The sequence below is a fragment of the Chlorocebus sabaeus genome, chromosome 22 (assembly GCF_047675955.1).
Source record: "Chlorocebus sabaeus isolate Y175 chromosome 22, mChlSab1.0.hap1, whole genome shotgun sequence".
Classification (NCBI taxonomy): domain Eukaryota; kingdom Metazoa; phylum Chordata; class Mammalia; order Primates; family Cercopithecidae; genus Chlorocebus; species Chlorocebus sabaeus.
Genome location: NC_132925.1, coordinates 33,261,209 through 33,286,017, shown reverse-complemented (window position 1 = coordinate 33,286,017; position 24,809 = coordinate 33,261,209). Strand labels below are relative to the sequence as shown.

Sequence of the window (24,809 nt, the reverse complement as noted above, 5' to 3'; positions counted from 1 at the left end):
GACCTTCACTCAGTGTTGGAAAACCTTACATCTGGGAAGGCACTTAGGGAGACCATCTACCCCAACCATCCCACGTACAGAGGAGGAACCTGAAATAGACATGATGGCACCTCTCCAAGGATACTCAGCAATGGAAGAATCATGACCAGTACCCCAGCCTGTGTTCCAATCTCCATGCAATGCTTGGTCAGAAGATGCTGCCTCACTATTTTGAATCCCTGGCTCCACTGTACCCAACTCGTATCATCTATTATTCTACTATGAAATGAAGAAACTATATAAACACCATACAGGAGGGGAAGAGACAAGCCACAGACTAGGGATGTTTGTACATATAAAACAGACAAAATATCAGTGTCTTGAATATATAAGGACCCTTAAAACTTACAAGAAAAAAAAACCACCAATGGAAAAAGTGGGTTAAGGATATAAACAACAACTGAAAAGAATGACCTGGCCAGGCGTGGTGACTCATGCCTGTAATCCCAGCACTTTGGGAAGCTGAGTTGTGCGGATCCCTTGAGCTCAGGAGTTTGAGACCAGCCTAAGCAACATGGTGAAACCCCTGTCTCTATTTAAAAAATACAAAAATTAGCTGGATGCAGTGGCGTGCTCCTGTAGTCCCAGCCACTCAGAAGGCTGAGGCAGGAGCATTGTTTGAGCCCAGGATGCAGAGGTTGCAGTGAGCCGAGATCAGGCCACTACACTGCAGCCTGGGCAATGGGAGTGAAAACCCTGTCTCAAAAAATATTAAAAAAATAATAATAAAAAGAATGACCAAAGAACCTGTGAAAAGATGTTTAGCACTTACACTCATCAGAAAGGTAAAGCCTCCCAAGTGTTGACAATACCATGTTTGCAACATGTAGAGAAATAGAAATTTGCATATTGCGAATGAAAATGTTATTTGGTGCAATGAGTTCAGTCAGTTGCCAATATCTACTACAGTTGAAGATGAGTTCGCATTACATCTAAGCATTTCCATGACTAAGTTTAGGCACAAGAAAATTCTTACATATGCACAAGGGGTCATAAACAAGAATGTTCACTGCAAGCATTGGTTGCAGCAATAAAATTTGGAAACAACCTAAATGACAACCAAATAAACTAAATAATAGAAGTATGAAGAGATAAATTATCTTCATGCAATGAAATGCTATACAGTGGTTAAAAGCAAATGAACTGAAATATGGATCAGTATGGATAAATCTCAAGAAGATAAATTGAGAGAAGAAGCAGGTTGCTGAAGGAAACATACTTAATTTTCTCATTTATTTAACTTTGTAAACAAGGAAAACAATACAACATTTTTATTTGTACATCTTCAGTAAAATATATATAATCAGAAATGATAAACATCACATTTAGAGCTGAGATCCGGCCACTGCACTCCAGCCTGGGTGACAGAGCGAGACTCCGTCTCAAAAAAAAAAAAACAAAAAAAAAACAAAAAAACATCACATTTAAAATAATGGATTTCAAGAACTTTGAAGGATCTGAGACTTTACCCCTTTGCCGCAGTGTCATCGATACTGGGAGAAGACACAAGTCTCCTGGGTTGGAAACAAATAATTTGATGACTCTTGTCAGGGTAAGCAACATTAGCTTCACTTCTTCTGGTCCCTCAGTACTATGAAGGTGACAGAGATGGGTCCAGATGGATACCTACCTACATGCAGGGGGTTGCACTATAGGAGAGGAACCCTGAGCTTAGAAAACCCAAGTTTTTTTATAACAGACAGTAAGTCTGTCTTTCCTTTAGTCCACAGGGAGATATCGTTTGCTTTCTGAGGCTGTTTGCTATGCAAATATGCTTGAAATGATAGTATTTTTAAAACTTCAGTTGGTGCCTTCGTGTAAGATGTGCAGAAATCAAGGGAACCTATGAAGGACTGTCTCCCCAAAATGGTCACTTTTGGGGATGGAGGAAGAGGATGAGGGTGAGGAAAAACAGGAAATATATTATCCTTTTATTTCTTAAGCAGAGTGTGAGGCACATACGTGCTTGTTACATTATTTTCTATACTTGTTTTATGTCTAGAATGTTTCCTACTAATAATAAAAAAGAAGCCATGATGTGCTGGCCTTTGTGTTTGCCCACTTCTGAGCGACAGCCCTCATTGTATAAAGGCTCCTTGTTACGCACAGGTGTGGCAGAACCCAAAACGTACTCTCATTGCTCTCCTGGCTCATTTGCCGCGGTGTACACTTATTCTAGTGTTTGACTTGCTTATGCTAACTTCATAGATCAGACTCCGCCCCCCTGTCTGTCTGTCTGTCTCTCTCTTTCTGTCTCTCATATGCAAGTGGAAACTTTATTTCAGGATGTGGTGCCGAAGAAGCACTGACTGCCTCTCTTTAGGTCTCAGCCAGTTGCAGAACTTTGCATTGTCTCTGACCTCATTCACATAGCTCATTTCTCCATTTCTCGGCCCTGGAAAAGAAATATAGCCAGGGGACCCAGGTGAAGTTGGTATTACATTGAACAGTAATATGCAAGGCTTGATTCTGTGTCATCAAGTTAGTTTCCTAGGATGCCGTAACAAGGTACCACAAAGTAGGTGGCTTGAAACAACAGAAAGTTATTCTTTCACAGTTCTTCAGACTAGAAGTCTGGAATGAAGGGTTAGCTGGGCCATGCTCCCTCTGAGAGCTTCCTCTGGATAGAAATCTTCCTTGCCTCTTCCTGCCTTCTGGTGGTGTCTGTGAACCCTTGGCATTCCTTAGTGTGTGAATCACTGTTTGCTAATCACTCCCTTCTCTGCCTCTGTTGCTACATGACGGTCCCCCTGTGTGTCTCTGTCTTCACATGCTGTTCTCTCTGTGTGTGTATGTGTGTGTGTGTGTGTGTGTCCAAATTTCCCTCTTCTTATAAGTATTTCAGTCATTGGATTGGGGCCCTAATGACCTCGTCTTAACTGGGTCACATCTGCAAAGATGATACTTCCAAATAAGGTCACATTCATAGAGTCTAGGGATTAGGACCTCAACATATATTTTTGGGACAACAAATCAACTCATAACATTAGGTTTGTAGGATTTTAAAACAATTCATTCTCCAAAACTCTACCTTTCCCTTACTGTCATCTTATCTTCAGCTTTTACGTACTTGCTGTTAAAGTAAATTAACATGGAGGCCAGGCCTGAAGAATTCCTGAGCAGACAAAGCCAGTTAGGCCTCATAAATGTCCTAAACCTTGCTTGACTTGCAAACATAAGCTGGGATTATGGGCACTGTGGCTCCTGCCTGTAATCCCAGCACTTTGGGAGGAGGTGGGTGGATCACCTGAGGTCAGGAGTTCAAGACCAGCCTGACCAATATGGTGAAACCTGCCTCTACTAAAAATACAAAAATTAGCTGGGTGTGGTGGTGGGCACCTGTAGTCCCAGCTACTTGGAAAGCTGAGACAGGAGAATGGCTTGAACCCAGGAGGCGGAGATTGCAGTGAGGCAAGATCGTGCCACTGCACTCCAGCCTGGGTGACAGAGCCAGACTCTATTTCAAAAAAAAAAAAAAAAAAAAAAACTTAGAACATACCAATCAGAAGCCACAGACTAACTTACAGTTCTGTAACTAGGAACTTTCCAGCAGGATAAACCAAGTAAGGCAGTTGTGTAACTGTAACTAAAAAAATATTTTCTTTTCTTCATTTCTATTTTCACCCTATCAAAGCCTTCTCCTTGTGTTCCCTTGGTCGAGCCCAGGAAACCACTTCGGTTTGGAGCTGCCTGATTGATGGATCTCTGTTTGCTCAAATACTCTCTTTGAATTCTTATTGTGCTTCAGTTTACTTTTTAACACTGCCAAGACTCTTCATGGGATTGCCAGTCACAGCTGGCCGAGTGAAGATGGGACTGCTGGGAGAGTCTGGTGACTGTTGTATAAAAACAGCTGCCCCTGAGCAAAGCAGCCCTGCAGTCCTGAATCCCTTTCTTATCATGGAGACACACTTATAAGCTCAATCACCCCTGGCAGAAAAAAAAAAAAAAAAAAAAAGAGACTATGTAGTCCATCTCATGTAGGATATTAATTTCTTTTCACAGCCTGGCTTCCAGCTAGCCTGGAAGAGCTCATTCCAGTGAATTCCATCTCATTGAAAAGTGTAGTTTATTCCTTGGGAGCTATTTATTCCCTATACTTTTAAATTCTCAGCATTTTGTACTCAGAGCACTTTTCTAGAAAGAGGCAGTTTCCAGAACTCATCTCACCAATTTCATTATGCCTAGCAATAATGTAGAATAAATATAGCCATATAAGCCTTCATCCTTTGGTTTATAATCTAGATTTTATATTAAAATGTTCAATTCAATACAAACACGGAAAAACGTTGAAGAGAAGGATAATCATTGGCAGGCTAAGAATACAGAAAAATGCACAGTCAGATTCTGGCTACTTTCTGATGAACTTTGTTCAATCAATGAATGTTTGACTCCCTATCCTGTGAGAAGCATTGTTCTGGACACAGGAGATACATTAATCAGGAGTGTAGACGTAGCACTTTTCTCTTTGACATCAGAGGTTTGCGAACAGGATGCCAGTGAACAAGCCATTACATTGACATTCAAGTTCCTGTGGGATTGCATGACATAGATTTTGGGGGGAATATTTTCCTAAAGGATGAGTAGGAATTAACCAGAAAAGGACGGGGAGGGCAGAGCAAGATAAGTTTCCAAACAAAGGCTACAGTGTAGTAGACATAAGGAAGGAGAAGAGAGACGGTAAGAGAAGCATATTTGAAGAATTAAGAGAAAATGAGTTTGGCTGGAGCATGAGGTGCATGAAGGGCTATTATAATCCCAAAGAGTGTTATAAGTCATATTGGGGCAGTTGGGGCTTTATTCTAAGGACAAAAGAAAGCCTTTGGAAGGTTTAAGTGCCACCGTGTTGCCATGCTCATCCCTGGAAACTCAGTGTTGCCTCTGTTGCTGCTGAACAGCTGCTTTCTTGTATCGTTGGTTCCCAAGTCAAAGTTTAGGGAAAGCAGATCTGATTGGCAGCATCTTGACTACATGCCCATGCCTGAGCTTGGTGGGGGGTAAAAATAAGAGGGGGAATGAGAAAGTAAGTGCTTGGTGTTGATCTTCTGTCATGAAAGGAGTTCTACCTCTAGTTAATACTCATGAAATGGAGAATTTCCGCCAAACACATAAGAATGATGTATTAGTCCATTTTCATACTGCTGTGAAAATACCCAAGACTGGGTAATTTATAAAGAAAAAGAGGTTTAATGGACTCACAGTTCCACGTGGTTGGGGAGGCCTCACAGTCATGGCAGAAGGCAAAGGAGGAGCAAAGGCATATCTTGCATGGCGGCAGGCAAGAGAGCGTGTACAGGGGAACTGCTCTTTATAAAGCCATTAGATCTTGTGAGACGTATTCACTATCGTGAGAACAGCATGGGAAAAACCCACCCCCATGATTCAGTCACCTCCCACCAGTCCCCTCCCATGACACATGGGGATTACGGGAGCTACAATTCAAGATGAGATTTGGATGGAGACACAGCCAAACCATATCAAATGGGGTTCAGATTGGGCATTCAAAACATGATTAAGCTCCCTTACACTTGGGACCCTTTTAACACGCAATAAGTAGTGAGACTATCCGAAAGAGCAGTTGTTCCATGGAACATACTTTGGGAAATACTGTCCTGGATATTTTTCATGGAAACTGGTGTGAAGATATTATGTCCTGAAGAATCGAACAGATTCTGGGCAACCTTTGCCTCTCACTTCAAGAGCTAATCATTTTCTGTCTCTCCAGGTTCCTCAGTTTTTGCATTGGTTTGCTTGCTTTTTTTTTGAGATAGAGTTTCACTCTTGTTGCCAGGCTGGAGTTCAATGGCACTATCTCAGCTCACTACAACCTCTGCCTCCCGGGTTCAAGCGATTCTCCTGCCTCAACCTCCCAAGTAGCTGGGGTTATAGGCATGCACCACTATGCCTGGCTAATTTTTTTGTATTTTTAGTAGAGAAGGTGTTTCACCATGTTGGCCAGGTTGGTCTTGAACTCCTGGGCTCAGGTGATCCGCCCACCTCAGCCTCCCAAAGTGCTGGGATTACAGGCGTGAGCCACTGCGCCGGCTTCATTGGTTTTTCAGTCCCACTGACATCCCTCTGTCTTTAGATATCCCCAGGCTTGGCTCCTGGGAGGCAGCCAACAGCCTGGGTTAGTTCAACCTCCTCGTAGGTATCTGAGTGTGCTCATCTCCTGTGCATGATTTCTTTTTTCCTCTTTATCTTTCCTGTCTCTTTCTACTTCTTGCTAGGTCTCATACTCCTGTGAGGGGATTGGAAAAGGAAAAATAATTATTTTTCTGGTTTGAGACAGATCTCAAGTATCCATGCCCTGGATTTTATTTCTATACACTGCAGGCAAGTATCTTCTAGAACTATTCTGGGGCCTACTTAATTAATGCTCTGAAGATGGAAAAGTAGTAGAAAATTATTGTTATGATTGTAAGAGTTGTGATCTGACACTTACCAGCCTTTTATTTTTGTAATAGAATTTATTGCCAGACTGGCGCCATTTATAACTTTAAATACGTGTTTGTCAGGATATAAATATTACCTAAAGGAAACTGCTTTCTAAATGAGCAAAACCAATCATCTGCAAACATCTTCCTCTTCAAAGACAACTTCTTGAGACAAGCAGAAGAGGCTTCAGGTAAGGCCATGTTTAAGAGAGAAAACCATTTCTAATCGTGGAAAGAACATTGTGGCAGAGATGATCTATACCACTTGAATTCACTCTGATACTCAGAGGAGATGTTCGTCTTTTGATGGATGAAGGTAGATGGCAGCAGCACCCCAGCTTTTCCCCCTGTCACATCTTGGTCCCTGCCTATGTCTGGGCCCAGGAAGCTGTTTACAAATGCCCCAGCTTCAGCTCCCTCTATGAAGATGTTTGGTGGGATTGGTTTTGGGGTTACCAAGCATCCAAAACCCTTGCATGTTCCGGAGGAATCACTCCTCCTCCACCCCACTGTGTGAGTTTTGTGGGATGCAAGGCTGCCTATGGATGTCAAAGGGGCCGGATACAGGACCTCCTGTGCTTGGGTAGATGGATATGCCCATTTGGTACATTCAATTGTGAGTAAATGACACAAAAATGAAGAGAGAGTTTCAAGTTCACTGGCAATGGTGATATCAATAGGGTCCATAGCAGCAGGGTCCGGGGTGACCATATCTAGTGGCAGTGTAGGCAGTGGTGTGGGGGAAGAACCCCAAGCAAATCATTCCTGTGGCATGACTGCTGCTATTCCTTGCAGCGTAGTCTCCCTTGGTCCCCAAATGTTGTCTGAGCCCAGTAACTTATGTTTGTGAGCTACTGGGTATCTTTTTAATGAATTCTTTTTCTGCTTATATTTGCCAGTTGATTTCTGTTGTTTGTAGCTAAGACCCCTGCGTGAACCTATGTCCCCTTTCCTTTTCTGTCCATGTCACTCACACCTCACAGCAATTTTAGAGTCTCCCTGTCTACAAACCTCCCCAAATCTTCATTGCACACCTAGATCTCCTCACTGTTTGTCTCTCTCCTTATCCTCCAATGTTTATCCCTTTGTTAACCAGATAAACATTGTCTGACTCTTAGAAAGCTATAATTCTTCCTCCCCGGTGAAGGTGGTATGGAGAGAAAGGGAAGGCAAATACAGGGTATTTTTAGAAGGCAGGAGAAAAGAAGAAAATACAACCGTGGACACTCAAGTGTTAACTTTTTGGCCCATAACATAGGCTCCGGGTAGGGGGTTATTGAAGATAGGTGTGAGTCGCTTTGTTCACAAAAGAGCAGTTAAATCTAGAGGGACAGAAATAGTTGGTTAGTCCTGTTTGTCATGGCTTATCTTTGTGGCTGCTTAGTGGGGACCCAGAAATACCAGTTCTCGGGGAATAACACTTCCCTGAAGTCACAGACAGGGCAACTGCTCGGGTCTCCAAGATGCCCTGTTCCTGACACTAAGAAAGAACCCAGCATTGATGAAAATAAAACACACACACTACACACACACACACACACACACACACACACACAACTAAAGCTTACCCCTTGGGATCCACAGGGAGTCAGAGTAAGACCATGGTTCATGGGAGGCTGTGGCTCTTTTAAACACTGAAGAAAATTTGACAACTTCACAGTTTTACTTAGTATCAACCCAACTTGCCTTGTACACAGACAAACAGATGGCTGGACAATTCATTGGGGGAAAACGATAATAAAAAGTCTTGTTTCAGTTTTCAGTAATTGTAAGGGAGTCATACATAGTCTTAAATTGCATGATCAAAAGACATGACTGTGAAAATGTGATATGATATTTAATAATTATTTTTGTTGTTGATAAGCATAGCTGATGTGCTCTCGTGCGCACATCTTGTGATTTAGTAGAAATATCTTGAGGAAATACCCTTCGGAACTTGAATTACATTCCTGGCTATGCTTCAAACTAGTACATGATTTTGGGCAAGTAATTTATATCACTTACTCTCAGTTTTCTTCTTTGTTAAGTGGGAAGAGATTGGGAGATTTAAAAGGTACTTTGAACCTCAAAACAGAAATACCGTTTGACCCAGTAATCACATTACTGGGTATATGCCCAAAGGAATGTAAATCATTCTATTATAAGGACACCTCCATGCATATGTTCACTGCAGCACCATTCACAATAGCAAAGACATGGAATCAACCTAAATGTCCATCAATTATAGATTGGATAAAGAAAACGTGGTATATATGCACCATGGAATACTATGCAACCATAACATAGAATGAGATTATGTCCTTTGCAGGGACATGGATGGAGCTGGAGGCCATTACCCTTAACAAACTAACACAGGAACAGAAAACCAAATACCACATGTTCTCACTTATAAGTGTAATCTAAATGATGAGAACACATGAACACCTAGAGGGGAGCAACACACACTGGGGCCTACTGGAGGGTGGAGGGTGGGAGGAGAGAGAGGATCAGGAAAAATAACTAATGGGTACTAGGCTTAGTTGAGTGATAAAATAATCTGGGTGATGAAATAATCATACAACAAAACCCCATGACGCAAGTTTACCTATACAACAAACCTGCACATATATCCCTGAACTTAAAATAAAAGTTTAAAAAGAAATAAAATAAAATTTCAAGGAGAAAACTTAAAAAAATGTTTTAAGGTCTTTTGAATTTCTAAAATGTAGCTACCTCTTTCTTATGGTTCAAAGGATTTTTATATGTTCTTTTAGCTATGGACGAAAAAACCCAGAAAAGAAGTCTCAAATGCAAGCCCAGTTATATTTCTGTAGCTAAAGAGAGTTGACAAAAATAAGCTCATTGACTTGGATAAAGGAAATGATGGAACATGACATCAATACAGTTACACACTGACTGCCCAAGTCACATGTCTTCTTCATCTTCCACCACTGGAAGACAGATTTCTACCACTGGAACTCTCTAGCAAAACCTTGATAACTGGGAGATCAGCCCTCTAGCAACTGAGATTATTTGTTATGGCTCTGAATCAGAAAGTAAAAAAGAAAATTTACCTCTATTCTAAGAAAATAGAATATGCTTGCCATTAGCAAAGCCTCAAACAACCACAGGATACTACCCAGAAAAGAGGGAGAATCTTGATGGGTTGACCCTGTTCATAAGAAATTTGAAGACAGAAAGGATAGAAGCAGAGAGACATAGATACATAGGGAAAGGGGGTGGTAAGAGAATGGTAGAGTTTAGCAATGCTGGCAGCAGAAGGGAAGGTTGGGAATGGTGATAAAAACACTGAGCACCAGGTGTGGGGCTGCTTCCAAGCCTTTGCACCAAGGCAAAGTATAATTGTAAACATGTACACAATAGTGTAACACTAAAAATATAGGGAGATATTTTCAACAAATGATGCTAAAACAACTGGACAGCATATGCAAAAAAAAAAAAAAAAACCATCTAGACAGAGACCTCATAACTTTCACAAAAATTAATGCAAAATGGATTATGTCTAAGTGTAAAATGAAAAATTATAAAATTTTCCAAAAGATAGCAGAGGAGAAAAATCGAGGTGACTTTTGATTTGGTGACAGCTTTTTATATGGTGACCACCAAAAGCATGATCCATGAAAAAAATTAATATGATAGTTTATTAAAATAAAAATGTCTGATCTGTGTAAGACACTACTAAGAAAATGAAAAGGCAAGGCTCAAACAGGGAGAAAATATTTGTAAAGTATTTATCTGATAAAGGACTGGTATCCAAAATCTACAAAGAACTCTTCTCAACAATAATGAATAAAACAACCAAATTTAAAAATGGGCAAAAGATCTAAACAGACACCTTACCAGAGAAGATATATAGATGGTAAACAAGCATATGAAAATATGCTCAACAACATTGGGATTTGCAATTAAAGGGAACTGCAAAGCAGCAATGAGATGCCAATATACACTTATTAGAATGGCTAAAAGACAAAATACTGATAACATCAAATGCTGATGAGGTTGTGGAGCAACAGGAACTCTCATTCATTGCTGGTGGTAATTCAAAATGATACAGCCACTTTAGAAGAAAGACAGTTTGACACTTTCTTACAAAGCTAAACGTAGTCTTACTACATAGTCCAGCAATCATACACCTAGGTATTTACCCAAATGAGTTGAAAATTTACGTCCACACAAAAACCCACACACACATTTTATAGCAGCTTTATTCATAATTGCCAAAAATTGATAGCAACCAAGATGTCCTTCAATAGAGGAATGGATAAACACACTGTAGTATATCCAGACAATGAAATATTATTCAGCATTAAAAAGAAATGAGGCATCAAGCCATAAAAAGACATGGAGGAACCTTAATGTTTTACATTTTGCTATGTAAAAGAAGCAAGTATGAAAAAGCTACAAGTTATATAATTCCAACTGCCTTCTTACGGTTCTGGCTGGGCCTGAAAATTAAATTGGCCTAAGATAGATCAACAGAAGAAAACCATACAAAGTTAATATAAGTTTTTTTTGGTGTGTGACATGGACACCCTCATGAGGAAATGAAGACCCAAAGACACAGTTAGATTTGAATACTTATATATTGAATTAGACAAAGAGTAGTAAATTGTAAAAATGTGACAAGGCAAAGGGGCTTGGGCTAAGGTAGTTAATGGCAGGGAGAAGTGGCCAGGAAGATAAGGGTTCGTCTAATAACATTTGTACACAGGACCTTCTTTCTCAACTTCCCACCCTCGATGATGAGAATGTTACTTTCCTTTTAATATAGAGAGTATCTTTCACATGATTTACATTTCCTGCTTTTAAGAAACAGAATAAAGGTCAGAGTGACCTTCTTGCATCTGTTGTTTTTCAAGTAGTTTTAACTCAAAATAGTCAATATGCCAGAGTAGCATATTGTGGAGTGGCATGTTCTGAACTCCTTCACAACTATGTGACATTCTGGAAAAGGCAAAACTAGAGAGACAGTAAAAATAAAACAAAACCAGTGGTTGCCCAGGGTTCAAGAGAAGGGAATAAAGGATGAATTAGTGGAACACAGACTATTTTCAGGGGGTGAAACTATCCTGTACAGTATCATAATGATGGATACACAACTTTATGTATTTCTCAAAATCCACAGAACTATGCAATACCAACAGTGAACCCCAATGTAAAATACAGATTTTAGTTAATAATAAATACATATTGGTTCAATATTAGTGTACCACAATAATGCAAGATGTTAATAATGTGGGAAATTTTATGGGGGTGGGGCGGAGAGAAGGTATCAATGAGGAAGCAAACCAAGTCAAAATACTTTAGGATCCTGGGTTAGGCACAGAGAGGGCAAATTTGTATTGATGCTCTTGAAGGTCCAAGGTATCAACTCTAAGTACCCCATGCAACCAGAGAATGTTTTTACTCAGGACAACATATTACTTCATGATAAACTTTAATTTTGCCACCATTTAAGAAATAAAGTTTTTCATTCAAATGCTTAGAGTTTAACCAAAATATAGGTGATCCTCACCTTTAAATTAATTGTACTTTACTATCAATAATTACGTATCAGCACCCCCGGCCAACTGTAGAAGGCTAGGTCCAAAAGAAAGTTTCTTAAAATTATGATTTGAGAAATAGCTCCTAAAATGCTTTTCAGTCGTCCAAATAGGGGGAAAATTTCCTGGTTCTTGGGAGCTGTGACAGGGAGGTGAATTATACATAGCTTTCTTATCAGGAAAGAAGGTGTATATTCAACTTTCTCTGGACACACTTTTCAATATATGATACCTTTAAACCAACTTCACTTGTCTTGTTCTACTTGCTGAAAAATGCCCTGTTCAATCTTGTACAAAAATCAGTATCTCCATGTCCTTCTTTCTAATGGCAAAATCAATTTCTTTATTATTGTCACAGCAAAAAAAAAAAAAAAAAAAAAAAATGGAGGGAATGAGAATTCAAAGTAAGGAATTATTTCAGCAAATAATTTTTAATTAGTTTTATTATTAACAACATTTAATATATAACCTATATTTGCTGTATAACACTAAGCTTTAATTTTCCCTCTATGAGAGCAACTTTTTTAGCCTCCACATATGAATAAGAACATTCCTCTACAGGAATGGAACACTTTTTTTTTTTATAAAGAAGGGCCTCACTATACTTTCTGCTTATTTGAAAAGGAAAATATCAAGCATCTCCTGGATCTGTCAGGTGATATAATCTAATCAGTCTTTTCTATTTCACCCACACATAAAAACCAACATCACAAATAGCTAGAAGAGCTGATTTTGAATGTTCCCAACACAAAGATATGATACATGTTTGAGGCAATGGATATGCTAATTAGCCTGATTTGGTCATTACACATTCCATACGTGTATCAAAATATCACACTATCCCCAGAAATACGTACAATTTTTATGTGTCAATCAAAAATAATTTTATTATTGAAATATCATTTTGCTAGTGATGGGGAGAGGAGAGAGGAAACCTGCTTTCTGTGTTAGAGTGAGAGAGAGATTCTTAGTATATACCCACAATATAAAATACTTAGAACGATAGGTTGTTTATAACAAGATTTTAATGTAAATGAAAGCAATAATTAGATCAAATAAGCATCTATATGCCCATGCTGATATAAATAAAAGAAATAAGGAAATAAATGAGAAGAAAATTTCTTTCTTACAGTAGAATATTAACTGATAAATGTAGAAGGAACAATGAATTAGAAGATCACAAGTTGGAAACCATCATAGTAATATCTAATGCAGGCAGGAATAATCAATGGATGCTAAAAGTAGTTGTTGAAAGTTTGATGAGGCACATGGTATTTACATAGTATCAAGTATTACTTCACAATGACTTCCTTTTTTTTTTTTTTTTGAGACAGAGTCACTCTGTCGCCCAGGCTAGAGTGCAATGATGTAGTATCAGCTCACTGCAACCTCCGCCTCCCAGGTTCAAGCAACTCTCCTGCCTCAGCCTCCTGAGTAGCTGGGATTACAGGTGCCCTCCACCATGCCTGCCTAATTTTTTGTATTTTTAGTAGAGACAGGGTTTTGCCATGTTGGTCAGGCTGGTCTCGAACTCCTCACCTCAGGTGGATCTGCCTGTCTTTGCCTCCCAAAGTGCTGGGATTACAGGCATGAGCTACCGCACCTGGCCCACAAATGACTTCTTAATTATGAAAGGGATTATGCGACGGTGTGATGTCGGCTTACTGCAACCTCCACTTCCCAGGTTCAGGTGATTCTCCTGCCTCAGCCTCCTGATTAGCTGGGATTACAGGCATGGGCCACAACGTCCGGCTACTTATTTTGTATTTTTAGTACAGATGGGGTTTCACCATTTTGGCCAGGCTAGCCTCAAACTCCTGACCTCAGGTGATCCATCCGCCTCGGCCTCCCCAAGTAACCCTTTTATTCTTTATAAATTACCCAGCCTCAAAAGAATACAAACACACTGCGATAGTAACTAAGTTGATCTAGTTGAGAACCAGGATTTTGGGCATGAAAGAAAGATGTGGATGTAATATCTTCCATAAGGATGAGGTTAAGTAAAAACCCTATATTTCTGAATTTCAATTGAAAAAGTAATAGTATGAACTTATGATCTATTTCTTAGCGTGTCCACTGAAAAGGCTTAGATAAAGGTTGCCAATCCATTCCTAATAAGGGCCCCTAGTTCCCAAACTGTGATCTCTAAAAGCTCTGTCGCTCCAAGGAATAGCCTTGGACCTTCCTGCAGAAATGACTGGTTGCAGGTTGGGAAAGGAATAACTTCATACAAGAAAGCAAGGAGGCTGTCAAAGAGCAATTGGGTTTTACCAAAAGAATTCAGGAGCCAACTTGAGTTGCCTTTTGCTGGCCAAAGATGAACAATTTAAACTTAAATAAGGATAATAACTGTATTGGAATAAAATGTATCAGATATGTTTCAATGCATAAACTCATGATTATGCTAAATAAAATCTCATTGATCATCATTATAGGCTATTAGGAGACCAACTTATTATTTTAAAAAATGGTAAAGTTAAAGAAGAAGGCATTTATTTCATTTTTTCTTTACAAACAGTAGCTCAAGGTAACCAAATAGCCAACAAGGTGAAGTTTCCCGTTATAGAAGTATTCCAGCTCATAAAATGAAAAATAAATAATAGAATCAAAATATCGTTATCTTGCTGCTCCTAATGAATTCATGGAACTAGACAATGATGATCAATGATGGCTACCATTAAAAAAAAAGACACAATCAGACATTATGTGCTTTCTGGAAGAAATATACCACATCACCTTTGATGTAGTCTTGCCAAAACATAAATTGGATATAGTTTTCCATATCTGAAATGCCTTTCCCCTTTCTTTCTGCCAACCAAAATTTTGCTTACCTATCATAACCTTTTCAAGTCTCATTTCCTCCAACAAAGCTATGTGTGGGAGGTATGTCCTCTCTTAAATCTTATAGTACTTGCAGAACTACTGTTCAATAAAAATAAAATGTGAGCCACATATGTGTTTGAAAATTTTCTGGTAACTACATTAAAATGGTAAAGAGAAACAGGTAAAGTTAATGTTATAACTATAGTTAATTTAATATATCAAAAATATTATCATTTAAACACAACATACAAATACTAATGACACATTTTCTATTATTTTTGTTGTATGGTCTTCAATATCTGGTATGTATTCTATGTTTAACAGCACATTTCCATTCAGACTAGTCACATTTCAAGTGCTCAATAGCCGTTGGACAGCACAGACTTACAGAATCCATCACACAACTTAGCACCTGATTGTCAAGTCTGGGTAGGCAGAAGGCAGCTCCTCCATAACATCAGAGCCATAACTGAAGTAATGTTATCTCCTAAACAACCCATGATACACTGATGCCCTGTTTTCAGAGTCTCTGAGAAAAATGTAGGAGGTGATTGCTACAGATTGAATGTTTGTGTTCCCACCAAAATTCACATGTTGAAACTTAATCCCCAATATGACAGATTTGAAAATAGGGCCTTTGGAAAGTAATTGGGTCACAAGAGCGTTTATGGAGGGATTGTTGCCCTTATAAGAAGAAGCATGAGGCCAGGCACACTGGCTCATGCCTGTAATTTAAGCACTTTGGGAGGCCAAGGTGGGCAGATCACCTGAGGTCAGGAGTTCGAGACCAGCCTGGCCAACATGGAGTAACCCTGTCTCTACTAAAAATATAAAAATGAGCTGGGTATGGTAGTACATGCTTGTAATCCCAGCTACTTGGGAAGCTGAGGCACTAGAATCACTTGAACCTGGGAGGCAGGGATTGTAAGTGAGCTGAGATCGCACCACTGCACCCTAGCCTGGGTGACAGAGTAAGATTCTGTCTCAAAAAAGAAAAAAAGAAAAAAAAAGGAGGAAGACACATGAAAGACTATTCTTCTCTCTTTGCTCTTTTGGCCACGTGAGGACACAGAGAGAAGGAGCTTGTCTACAAACTAGGAAGCAGTCCCTCACCAGACATGAGATTTGCCAATGGTGGTCTGTTATATCCGCCTAGGTGGACTGAGACAGTCTAATCATTCAGATAATGTGCTAATGAGATGTGTCTTTCCTCCAACGAGCACAAGTGCAGTTCAGCAAAAGGACATAGGAGGATAGCAGAGGAGGCTTCTTGGTCTCAGTACATAAAGAGTAAGCATTCTTATACGAGACAGGGAGAACTCAGGCCATCATATCAAAGTTCTAAATTCTTCCATGTAATTAGTAATGCATATAGCTAGAAGTTACCACCGGAGTGTCCACATGGACATTTCATTGTTCTTAAGGACTGGGTAGGCTTTTTGAATCTGGATCCAAGAGACTGGTTTAACTGGTTCTAGGTGTACAACTACTGGTTTATATTAATAAAGCTGAGGGTTGTTCCTTGGGCGTGGAAAAGTATATGTCATTAAAAGATAAATGCCTCAGTTAATAAATGAGACAAAAGAAATACTTCCAGGGAAATATTTCAAATTAAAAAATCGTACGGAAAAACCTCAGAGAAGACAGCCTGTTGCCCAGTGGTTAGATTTTATTTAAGGGTTTCTTATCACCATCTAGCTCAAATAGAAACATCTGATTGTTGCTGCCACCTGTCTCTACAAGGGTATTCTCATTTTCCAGTAAACCTGCATTGCGCCTTCTGTCCCAGTCAAACATATCCCTGGCAACTTTCCCAACAAGGTAGTTTCCTTCTAGCCTGGCTGAGCCCTGTGGTTATAGAACACCCTGTTTGCACAGTATAGCGCTCCTCCTCTTAAAGTGAGTCTCCAGACACCTCCTTCCAGAGAAATGAAATGAATCATGATCTTGCCTAACCTGCACCTCCAATTATTATTTTCATCATTTTTATTTAAAGCAGTCACTCCATTCTCTAAGCGATTTTTTTTTAAAGGCAACTTCATATTTACATTACCCTATGCCTGGAAGGCATATGAGACTTTTCCTGGTGCTGAGTTCCGCTAATTAGTATGACACAAGCTTGGCTAAATAGTTCTCTGGGACAGTTTGGTATGGGAGATGCAGTGGCTGACAGGAAAGATTAGGAGCAATGGCCCCCACAACAGCTTCCTGTCTTTAAGCCTGAACTTAGAATAGACTTTCGCCTCCAAGGCACAGGAAAAATAATGGCAAGCAACAATGGCTTGAAGAAAAAGGAAAACAAAGATTAAAGCTCAAAAACTAGATGTTTTTTTCCTAAACCAAATTCTTTGTTGCACTGAAGAGGGGAGGTGGGCAATGACCCTGTGGGGTAGAAAGACTTATCTTATCAAGACTTTGTTCAGGTCAAAGGGAAAACAGTCATGTCCAAGCTTCTGCTCCAAAGAGCATAGGTCTGGGGTCATACATTGCTATTTAACAGAGCCTCTTAGTGAGTGTGGGATAAGCAATGATGGCAAAAATTGCACAACATGGGAGGGTAACAAAAATTTAGTGGGTAGGGGCCAGCATTTGAGGAGGTGTGAGGGGATGGCCAATAAGATAGTGACAAACCAGCACCTGAAAGAGAGCATCGCTATCTTGAAATCCCCCTGGTGGTAAATTGTCGAAACAGTATGGGCTATCTTGTGCTGTGATGTCATTCCTCTATGTTATTCCAAACCTTCAGTAAAATTCTGCTACATCCAACAGCCTTGTGTTCCTGCAAGAAGGGGCTGCTGATATCTAACACAGGACAAAAAGAACCAAGAAGAAAGCAGGAACCGAGAGTAATGGTTTGGACAGACAGATCAAGAAAATATCTTCTCTGGAGAAAGCAACAGGAATACTGGCTGGTAGGAGAGGAGGTTAATTTCCCACAGTAAGTGGCTTGAGGGCTCCACCACTGCATTTGCATATTAAAGACTGGTCCCAGAAGGCTGTAAGATTTGAGGACATCTGGCTTATATTGTGAATACTGGCACTAAAATAATTGAAATTTTTGTTATCTCCTGTTTCCATGGTTCCCAACTTTGAATTTCTCAGACTAGTAATATTTTAATAAAAATTCTAGGGACTGCTTGGGTTGTTAACCTTTTACTGTGTCATTCAAAAGTATTTTAAAAACTGTTTCATAAAATAAAGGACATGTTAACACACACAGACAAATAGGGCATAATAGAACAATTTTTAAAATGTGTTTTTATAAAAACCAAATTTGTTTTATAAAAGAAAATTGTTTTTATGTTTTTATCTGAAATGATCTCACATTTTCCAGACTGTTAAATTGAAGACAGTATACATTTCATTTTATTTAGCCTTAGCTAATAACCCTTTTTTCACTTATTTGTTCATTTTTGGAAAAAACTAAATGTTTTTTATAAGCCTCTTTTTCCTTTCAAAAAACAAACAAACAAACCATTTTTTAAAAAACAGGGTATCACTCTGTCCCAGGTGGGAGTACAGTGGCAAGAGCTCAGCTCACTGCAGCCTCAAATTCCTGGGCTCAAGCAATCCTCCTGCCTCCACCCCCTAAGTAGCTGGGACTACAGGCTTATGTGCCATCACACTCAGCTAATTTTTAAAAATTTTTTTGTATAGAGAGGGTCTCATTATGTTGTCCAGGCTGATCTTGAACTCCTGGTCTCAAGCAGTCCTCCCACCTTGTCCTCCAGAGTGCTGGGATTACAGGTGTGAGCCATTGTGCCTGGCTTATAAACCTCTTACGTGCCATTCACTGTGCTAGGTACTGGAGTACAGAGATGAACATGACTTTGCCCCGCCCTCAATATCTCAAGGTTTACCAGGGAAGTCAACCAGGTGATCTCAAGTGCAAAACTCACACAATACTAAGGGGACAATGCAAAAGCAACAGTTCAAAACCAGACGCTCTATCTCTATGCAGAACTGCAAGAAATACCAAAGCCTGATGTCAGGATTTACTTAGCACACGTAATTTGAGTTTTCTTACCAATCATTTAGGGGGAAGCTGAGACTTACTCCAGAAATCATGGAGTTTTCAGACTTTATTCTGCTCCCAGCCAATCACAGGACTAGGAACACACCTCATGTGCAACATGTCAGCCAGTCCATGGGTACTCCCACCCTAGATAGAAAGAGGTTGGGTATGTGGGGTTTGGGAAACAAAACTGCAGCCTCTCCCTTGTCTACCATGGAATGACTCTGCGCACAGCCACTCTGCTCACTACAGAACATATAACCTGAAGGTTACCGGAGGACAGAGCAGGGTGAGGGCTGTGCTGCCATGGTGACAGTGCCACAGGATTTGGTGCCGCACTGGAGATGGGGCACTCAGGGCACTTTCTGGCTACACACAGCTGGAAGATGTCTGGGAGCAGTGTTAGGCACATTGGACCCCCTGCTCAATACAAACCACCCTCACTTTGGGAAGTGATGAGGTTTTCTAGTTCTGATCTGGAGTGAGAATCAGAGAGGGAGGCATATCATGTTATCCCAATCATCTAGTTCTGGAATTTCCCTAGAGGGTAGGGGATGCTGGTATAGTAAGGGATACATAAACATATTTATATGGGAAGAAGCTCCAGAGGTTGGTACACTGGGGAGGCCCCCCCACCCCTTTCTCTCTCTCTCTCTCTCCCTGCCCAGTGCTGCTCCAGAGGTACAACACTAGAGGAAAGAAATGAACTATATGCATCTTCTTACATTATATAATCAGAGTATATATGTCAAAGGGATAGTCACTGGAACATTTTCCCCTCATCTTTCCTCAACTCTTGTCAGAAATAGGTCTAGAACTTTCACACAATTATCCATCCTTATTTAAAATCAAAACGTGGATGGATCAGCCGATGGCTGCAGTTCTCACGTCTTTGCCCGGGTCTTCTGGCGTCTCTGAAGCACATACGTGTGACAATGGTACAGAAACGCAGGAAGTGACTGTTGAATGCATAGAGGTTTTGCAGCTTCCGTCCATTGTCACACAATTTCCATTTTAGATTCTGAGCAGTTCTCCCTCTCCATGCGCTATGAAATAGAAGGGTCTGACTGAATCATCCGCTTGAAATTAGGTTTCTTCCCTGCAGGGGATTAAGAACCGAGGTGCGGTTCTTCTGCGCACTCCACACCACACCCCGCAACCCTAGAAATCAGGACTTTCCTGGAGAAAGGCCCAGCAGGGAGCCAGGACCCGCAGACGGTGCAGGGAACTGGTGCCTCTGCAAAGCCCAGAAATGCCCGTGACTAGGCCAGGGGAGGCGCGAGGCGAAGCAGAGTTGTCCCCGAGGCGTGTTGCGGCAGCTCGGGCAGGGCAGTGATTGCTTCGGAGGAGAAAGGGAACAAACGTCCCCTGGTCCCCGAGGTCTCCCAAGGTCAATTCCCAGGGGACTCCAAAGCAGCGACGGAGCTCTGAGATCTGGCAAGTTCTAGAAGTCAAGTGAGGGGAGCGAGTGTCTTACCTGGCCGGGCTGGCTGGTGTAGTTGAAAGAGTAGATGTTCTCGGTGCTGAGATTCACCACCCCGCTGTAGACATGATCGAAATCGGCGCCCCTGGCAGGGTCGAGGGGGTCGCGGCGCGGTGCCGGGGGCTGCCTGGGGGATTTCGCCGGGTGCCCGGGAGACGCCGCCAGCAGGAGCCAGGGCAGCGCGCAGAGCAGCGCGAGCCGCGGGCAGCCGCGCATGGTGGGCACCGCGCCCAGGCTCGGAAGCAGAGCCACCCTGGGGAGGGGGCGAGCGCAGAGAGGGTCCTTCCAAATCCCGGTGCAGGGCCGGGCGTCCGCCTCAGCGCCGAGCGGGCAGTGCCTGGCGAGCCCAGCCGGCCAGGGCTGGCAGCGTGCAGACGAAGGATCGATCAAATATTGATGCTGCCTCCTGGGGTCTCCACGGGAGGTCACGGGTGAAGAGTGAGGGGACTGGAGAAGTGGAGATGAGGGGGCTGCTGATTTTCCTCCAGCTTCTAAGTTCCCCCTTTCTCATCGCCGAGAATCCCCCCACTTACCCAGCCAGAATTTAGACCGATCTCTTCTCCCTCAACCTCAATAACAGCAGTAACAAAAGGCATTGGAGTCATTAAAAAGAAATATCCGCTAGTCTCGAAAAGTCAACCTGACCCCACATCGAAGAGGAAATTCGGTCTGTTTCAAATACGCGTGCACCCTGGCTGTAGGAGAAGAAATAGAAAGCAAAAGAGCCCGTCCCCCAAGAGGGTGCGCAAGTTCGCTTTCCCAGGCTGCTACCTGCAGAGAACTCTTGCCTGTCTGAACGATAATTACTCTCTATTCTCCCCTCTCTAATAGAACGTCTCCTTAGACACCTGTTTTATTTCTTTATTACCTCCTACTCTCCAAGGAGAGTCTCACGTCATCACGTTCTCTCCCTCACCATATGTGTATGTATGTAAATATGTACAGTTAAAAAAAAAAAAAAAAAAAAAGATGTGGTAAAGAGAACAATTTCCAGCACTGCCTGAAGTCTGGTCCCGGAAGTTGTCAAAAAACGACTCAGACTAACTAGATTTATGCAGAAGGCATTTCTTTCCACCCCAGCCTCTTGCCTACTTTACCATTGCAATGACTTCTTACAGATTCCAGGAGAATCCCCAGAATTGTTTTTTTAAAGGCAGAAACCACAGCCTATCATAAAAAGGAAATGCTTTTCCGATAAAAATTAGGGGATTCGATTTAAAGAGTTAAAGAGGCAGGTAAGGAGCAGGGTGAGAATGGGTTCATCAGAAGACCTTGCAGAACATTGAACAATCACAATTGAGGTGTGGAAGAGAACTCACTGTTTTGTTTCAGCTTCATGACTTGTGTAGTAGAAAGTAATGTAATTGCGTTCAACCTGAAGGACCATTTAAAAAGAAGCCACTGAGAAGGAAAAGATCTTGTTCAAAAATTTAAGACTGTAGATTAAAATCCTAGTACTTACCATCTTTAAAGAGATGGATTTTTGTTTTTACTTTGTCTAATTCCTTTAATTTCTTAAAACATCAAGAATGAATGCAATACATTTGCTGTAAAGTTTTCTGTGAAATCAGAAAACAATGCTGATGGAAGATTAAGTTAGTAGACTCCTTATTAGGACAATTTTCAGTTTTAAAGTTTTAAATGTTCTTGGCAGGTGCAGTGGCTCATGCCTGTAATCCCAGCACTTTGGGAGGCTGAGGCAGGAGGCAGGCTAGCTTGAGGCCATGAGTTCATGACGAGTCTGGGCAACATGATGAAACCCCATCTCTACAAAAAATACAAAAATAGCTGGGCATGATGGTGTATGCCTGTAATCCTAGCTACTTGGGAGGTTGAGCTGAGAGGATTGCTTGAGCCTTGGAGGTCAAGGCTGCAATGAGCCATGATCACCCCACTGAACCCCAGCTTGGATGACAAAGCAGAACCCTATCTCAAAAGGAAGGAAGGAAGGAAGGAAGGAAGGAAGGAAGGAAGGAAGGAAGGAAGGAAGGAAGGGAGGAAGGAAGGGAGGAAGGAAGGAAGGATGGAAGGAAGGAAAGAAAGAAATTTCTTGAAAATGTATGGATATATGAGCAAAAATACTAATTCAAAGGAGAGCCTGGGGGTAAAACTTCAAATAGAACTCGCTGTTTTTGAGGAGCACAACAAAATAATTTCATCCATAATTTGAATGACTTTAAACTGCTGTATTCAAAATATCTACGCCTCTTTTCAAAGTTCAATGACATTTCATAAACTTGAAATCTATGAATGTCCTGGAGGTTAGCTGGTGCGACCAGTTCCAGGAAGGAGGCTCTTGGATTATAGAGTTCTATTATGGAGTTCTTTTCAAACACTATAAGAGATGAGGAACTGGTTCTTTCACAAGGCAACACCTTCTTTTGGGGGCAAGTGTCTCATTATTAGAAAGATACTTCATATTCTTCGTTGAAATCTGCCTCTCTTCCCACTCACTTGTACTAGTTCTGCCCTCTGGAGTCATAGGAATAAACCTAATACTTCTTCCACATGGCAGACTTGTAGGTATTTGAATGGTGCTATGACCCTTCCTTCAAGATTTTATCTCAACTTTAAGCAACTAAATCAGAAGCAATTGGAACAGATCCTTCATCATAGCATGAAACACAAAATATTTATTTTAAAGCCATTTGTATGTGATTATACCTAACAATTTGAGTTATATATTACAAGTCAGTCTGTAATATTATCTAATCCTTATTCTAGCCAAAATTCATTCAGTGACCTCAAGTAATTAACCTCTCAGGATCATAAGGTTGTTGTAAAGATAAAAGAGGCAATGATGTATTTGAAAGTGCATTAAAAGGTTGAAAGTGTTGAAAGAACAAATACTGTTATGGTGTGACTGCTAGTTCAATAGCTAAAAAATAAAATATGGTCCATTAGGAAGATGTCTTTTTTCTTTGTTTTTTAAAGGAATTTTATTTTAAATTTTTGTGGGTACATAGTAGGTGTATATATGTATGGAGTATATGAGATATTTTGATACAGGCATGTCATACATAATAATCACATCATGGAAAATGAGATATCCATCACCTCAAGCATTTATCCGTAATGTTACAAACAATCCAATTATACTCTTTTAGTGATTTTTAAATTTACAATTAAATTATTATTGACTATAGCCTGTTGTGCAATCAAATACTACACTTTATTCATTCCATTTTTTGGTATCCATTAACCATCCACACCTCCCTCCCCCAACTCTCCCGTTACCCTTCCCAGCTTCTGGTAACCATTCTACTCTCTTTCTCCATGAGTTCAATTGTTTTGATTTTAAAGGCAGTTTTTTTTTTCTAATATCTACGATGTTAGGATTCTACCGTGAGAGACTAAATATGCCAGTGGGCAATGGCCAGACCATAAATTGCAATACAACACTGACCCACAATTTCTGCAGCAATCAGCTGAGGAAACCAAACCACAACCTCAGCAGCAACCAGTCCAAGAAGTCAAACTACAATTGCTGCAGCAAATGGTCCAAAAGAATTAGGGCTTGGTCAATGAGTCAATTCCCCGAATTTTTGCCCCTGCTTCCAACTTAGGATCAGTCAGAGAAAGTCAAATATGCTTCCCAAACCACAAAATGCCCTGCTCCTACTTAGCCGGCCTCCAGCTTCCAACAGCAAGATCCGGTCAGAGCACGCCTGAAAACCTTCCCTTTTTACCACTATGAAGTTTTCTTACTCCCCTGCCTGCCTTTGAGTCTCTACCAGGCAGAAGTGATGGTGGCCAACTCCCTTGCTAGAGCAAGCTCTGAATAATTAACCTCTGTTTGTTTTCATTTGTGTGATCTTCACTTGTTTCTGTAGTTTTCTTGAAGTTTCCACAGAGATACTGTCTGCACTGCACGTTACCATGGATCCCAGTTCTCTGCCAGGTGCAGTACCCACCAAAGCTTCTTGTGCCTCACTGCACACAGTTTATTGAGTCTGCATTGACACATCGGGTCAGCACTGGTTCTGAATTCTGGTCTTTGATTTTGCATTCTTTGGCTATCTAGTCTCACTTTGGTACCTAGCATTTGTTATCAGTTTCCGTTTGATTGGCATCTTTGGTGGAGTCAGGCCATTCCTTTTCATCCCTGTTTTCTTTCTTTTCTGCTTCTGTTTTGCATTGTGCTGTCTGAAAGTGTTGCCATAGAATAGAACACAGGCATAGGCCCTATAAACCTTTAATTTGAGCTGGCCTCCCAGACCAATATGGTTTTCATTTGACTGGCATTCATTTGGACAAATTTTGCTGTGGGTTACCAATAAAACTAGGTAAGATTATCCTCTCATCTAGATTTTTGTTCTGAGAATTTGGTTTTGATCCAAAGAGAGCATTCTCTTTGGTGTTACACTTGCCTGGGGAGACAGGTTGTCAGGTGTGCATTTAGAGGCAGCTCATCATCAAGGTTGGGGGCTCAAGATGCAAAGTACACAAGCTTCACTTTTAACTGTTGC

The 24,809-nt window shown here is 40.9% G+C and overlaps 1 protein-coding gene across 1 annotated transcript in view; it reads right to left on the bottom strand.

The window, feature by feature from the left end:
- Positions 1-21,410, bottom strand: part of SIDT1 (SID1 transmembrane family member 1) — an 88,529-nt gene extending 67,119 nt beyond the window's left edge. The window contains exon 1 of the mRNA XM_007985781.3: positions 20,335-21,410. Coding sequence (XP_007983972.1) covers positions 20,335-20,556 — 222 coding nt within the window. The 5' untranslated portion in view covers positions 20,557-21,410. The remainder of the gene's footprint in view (positions 1-20,334) is intronic.
- Positions 21,411-24,809: the final 3,399 nt, after the last annotated feature.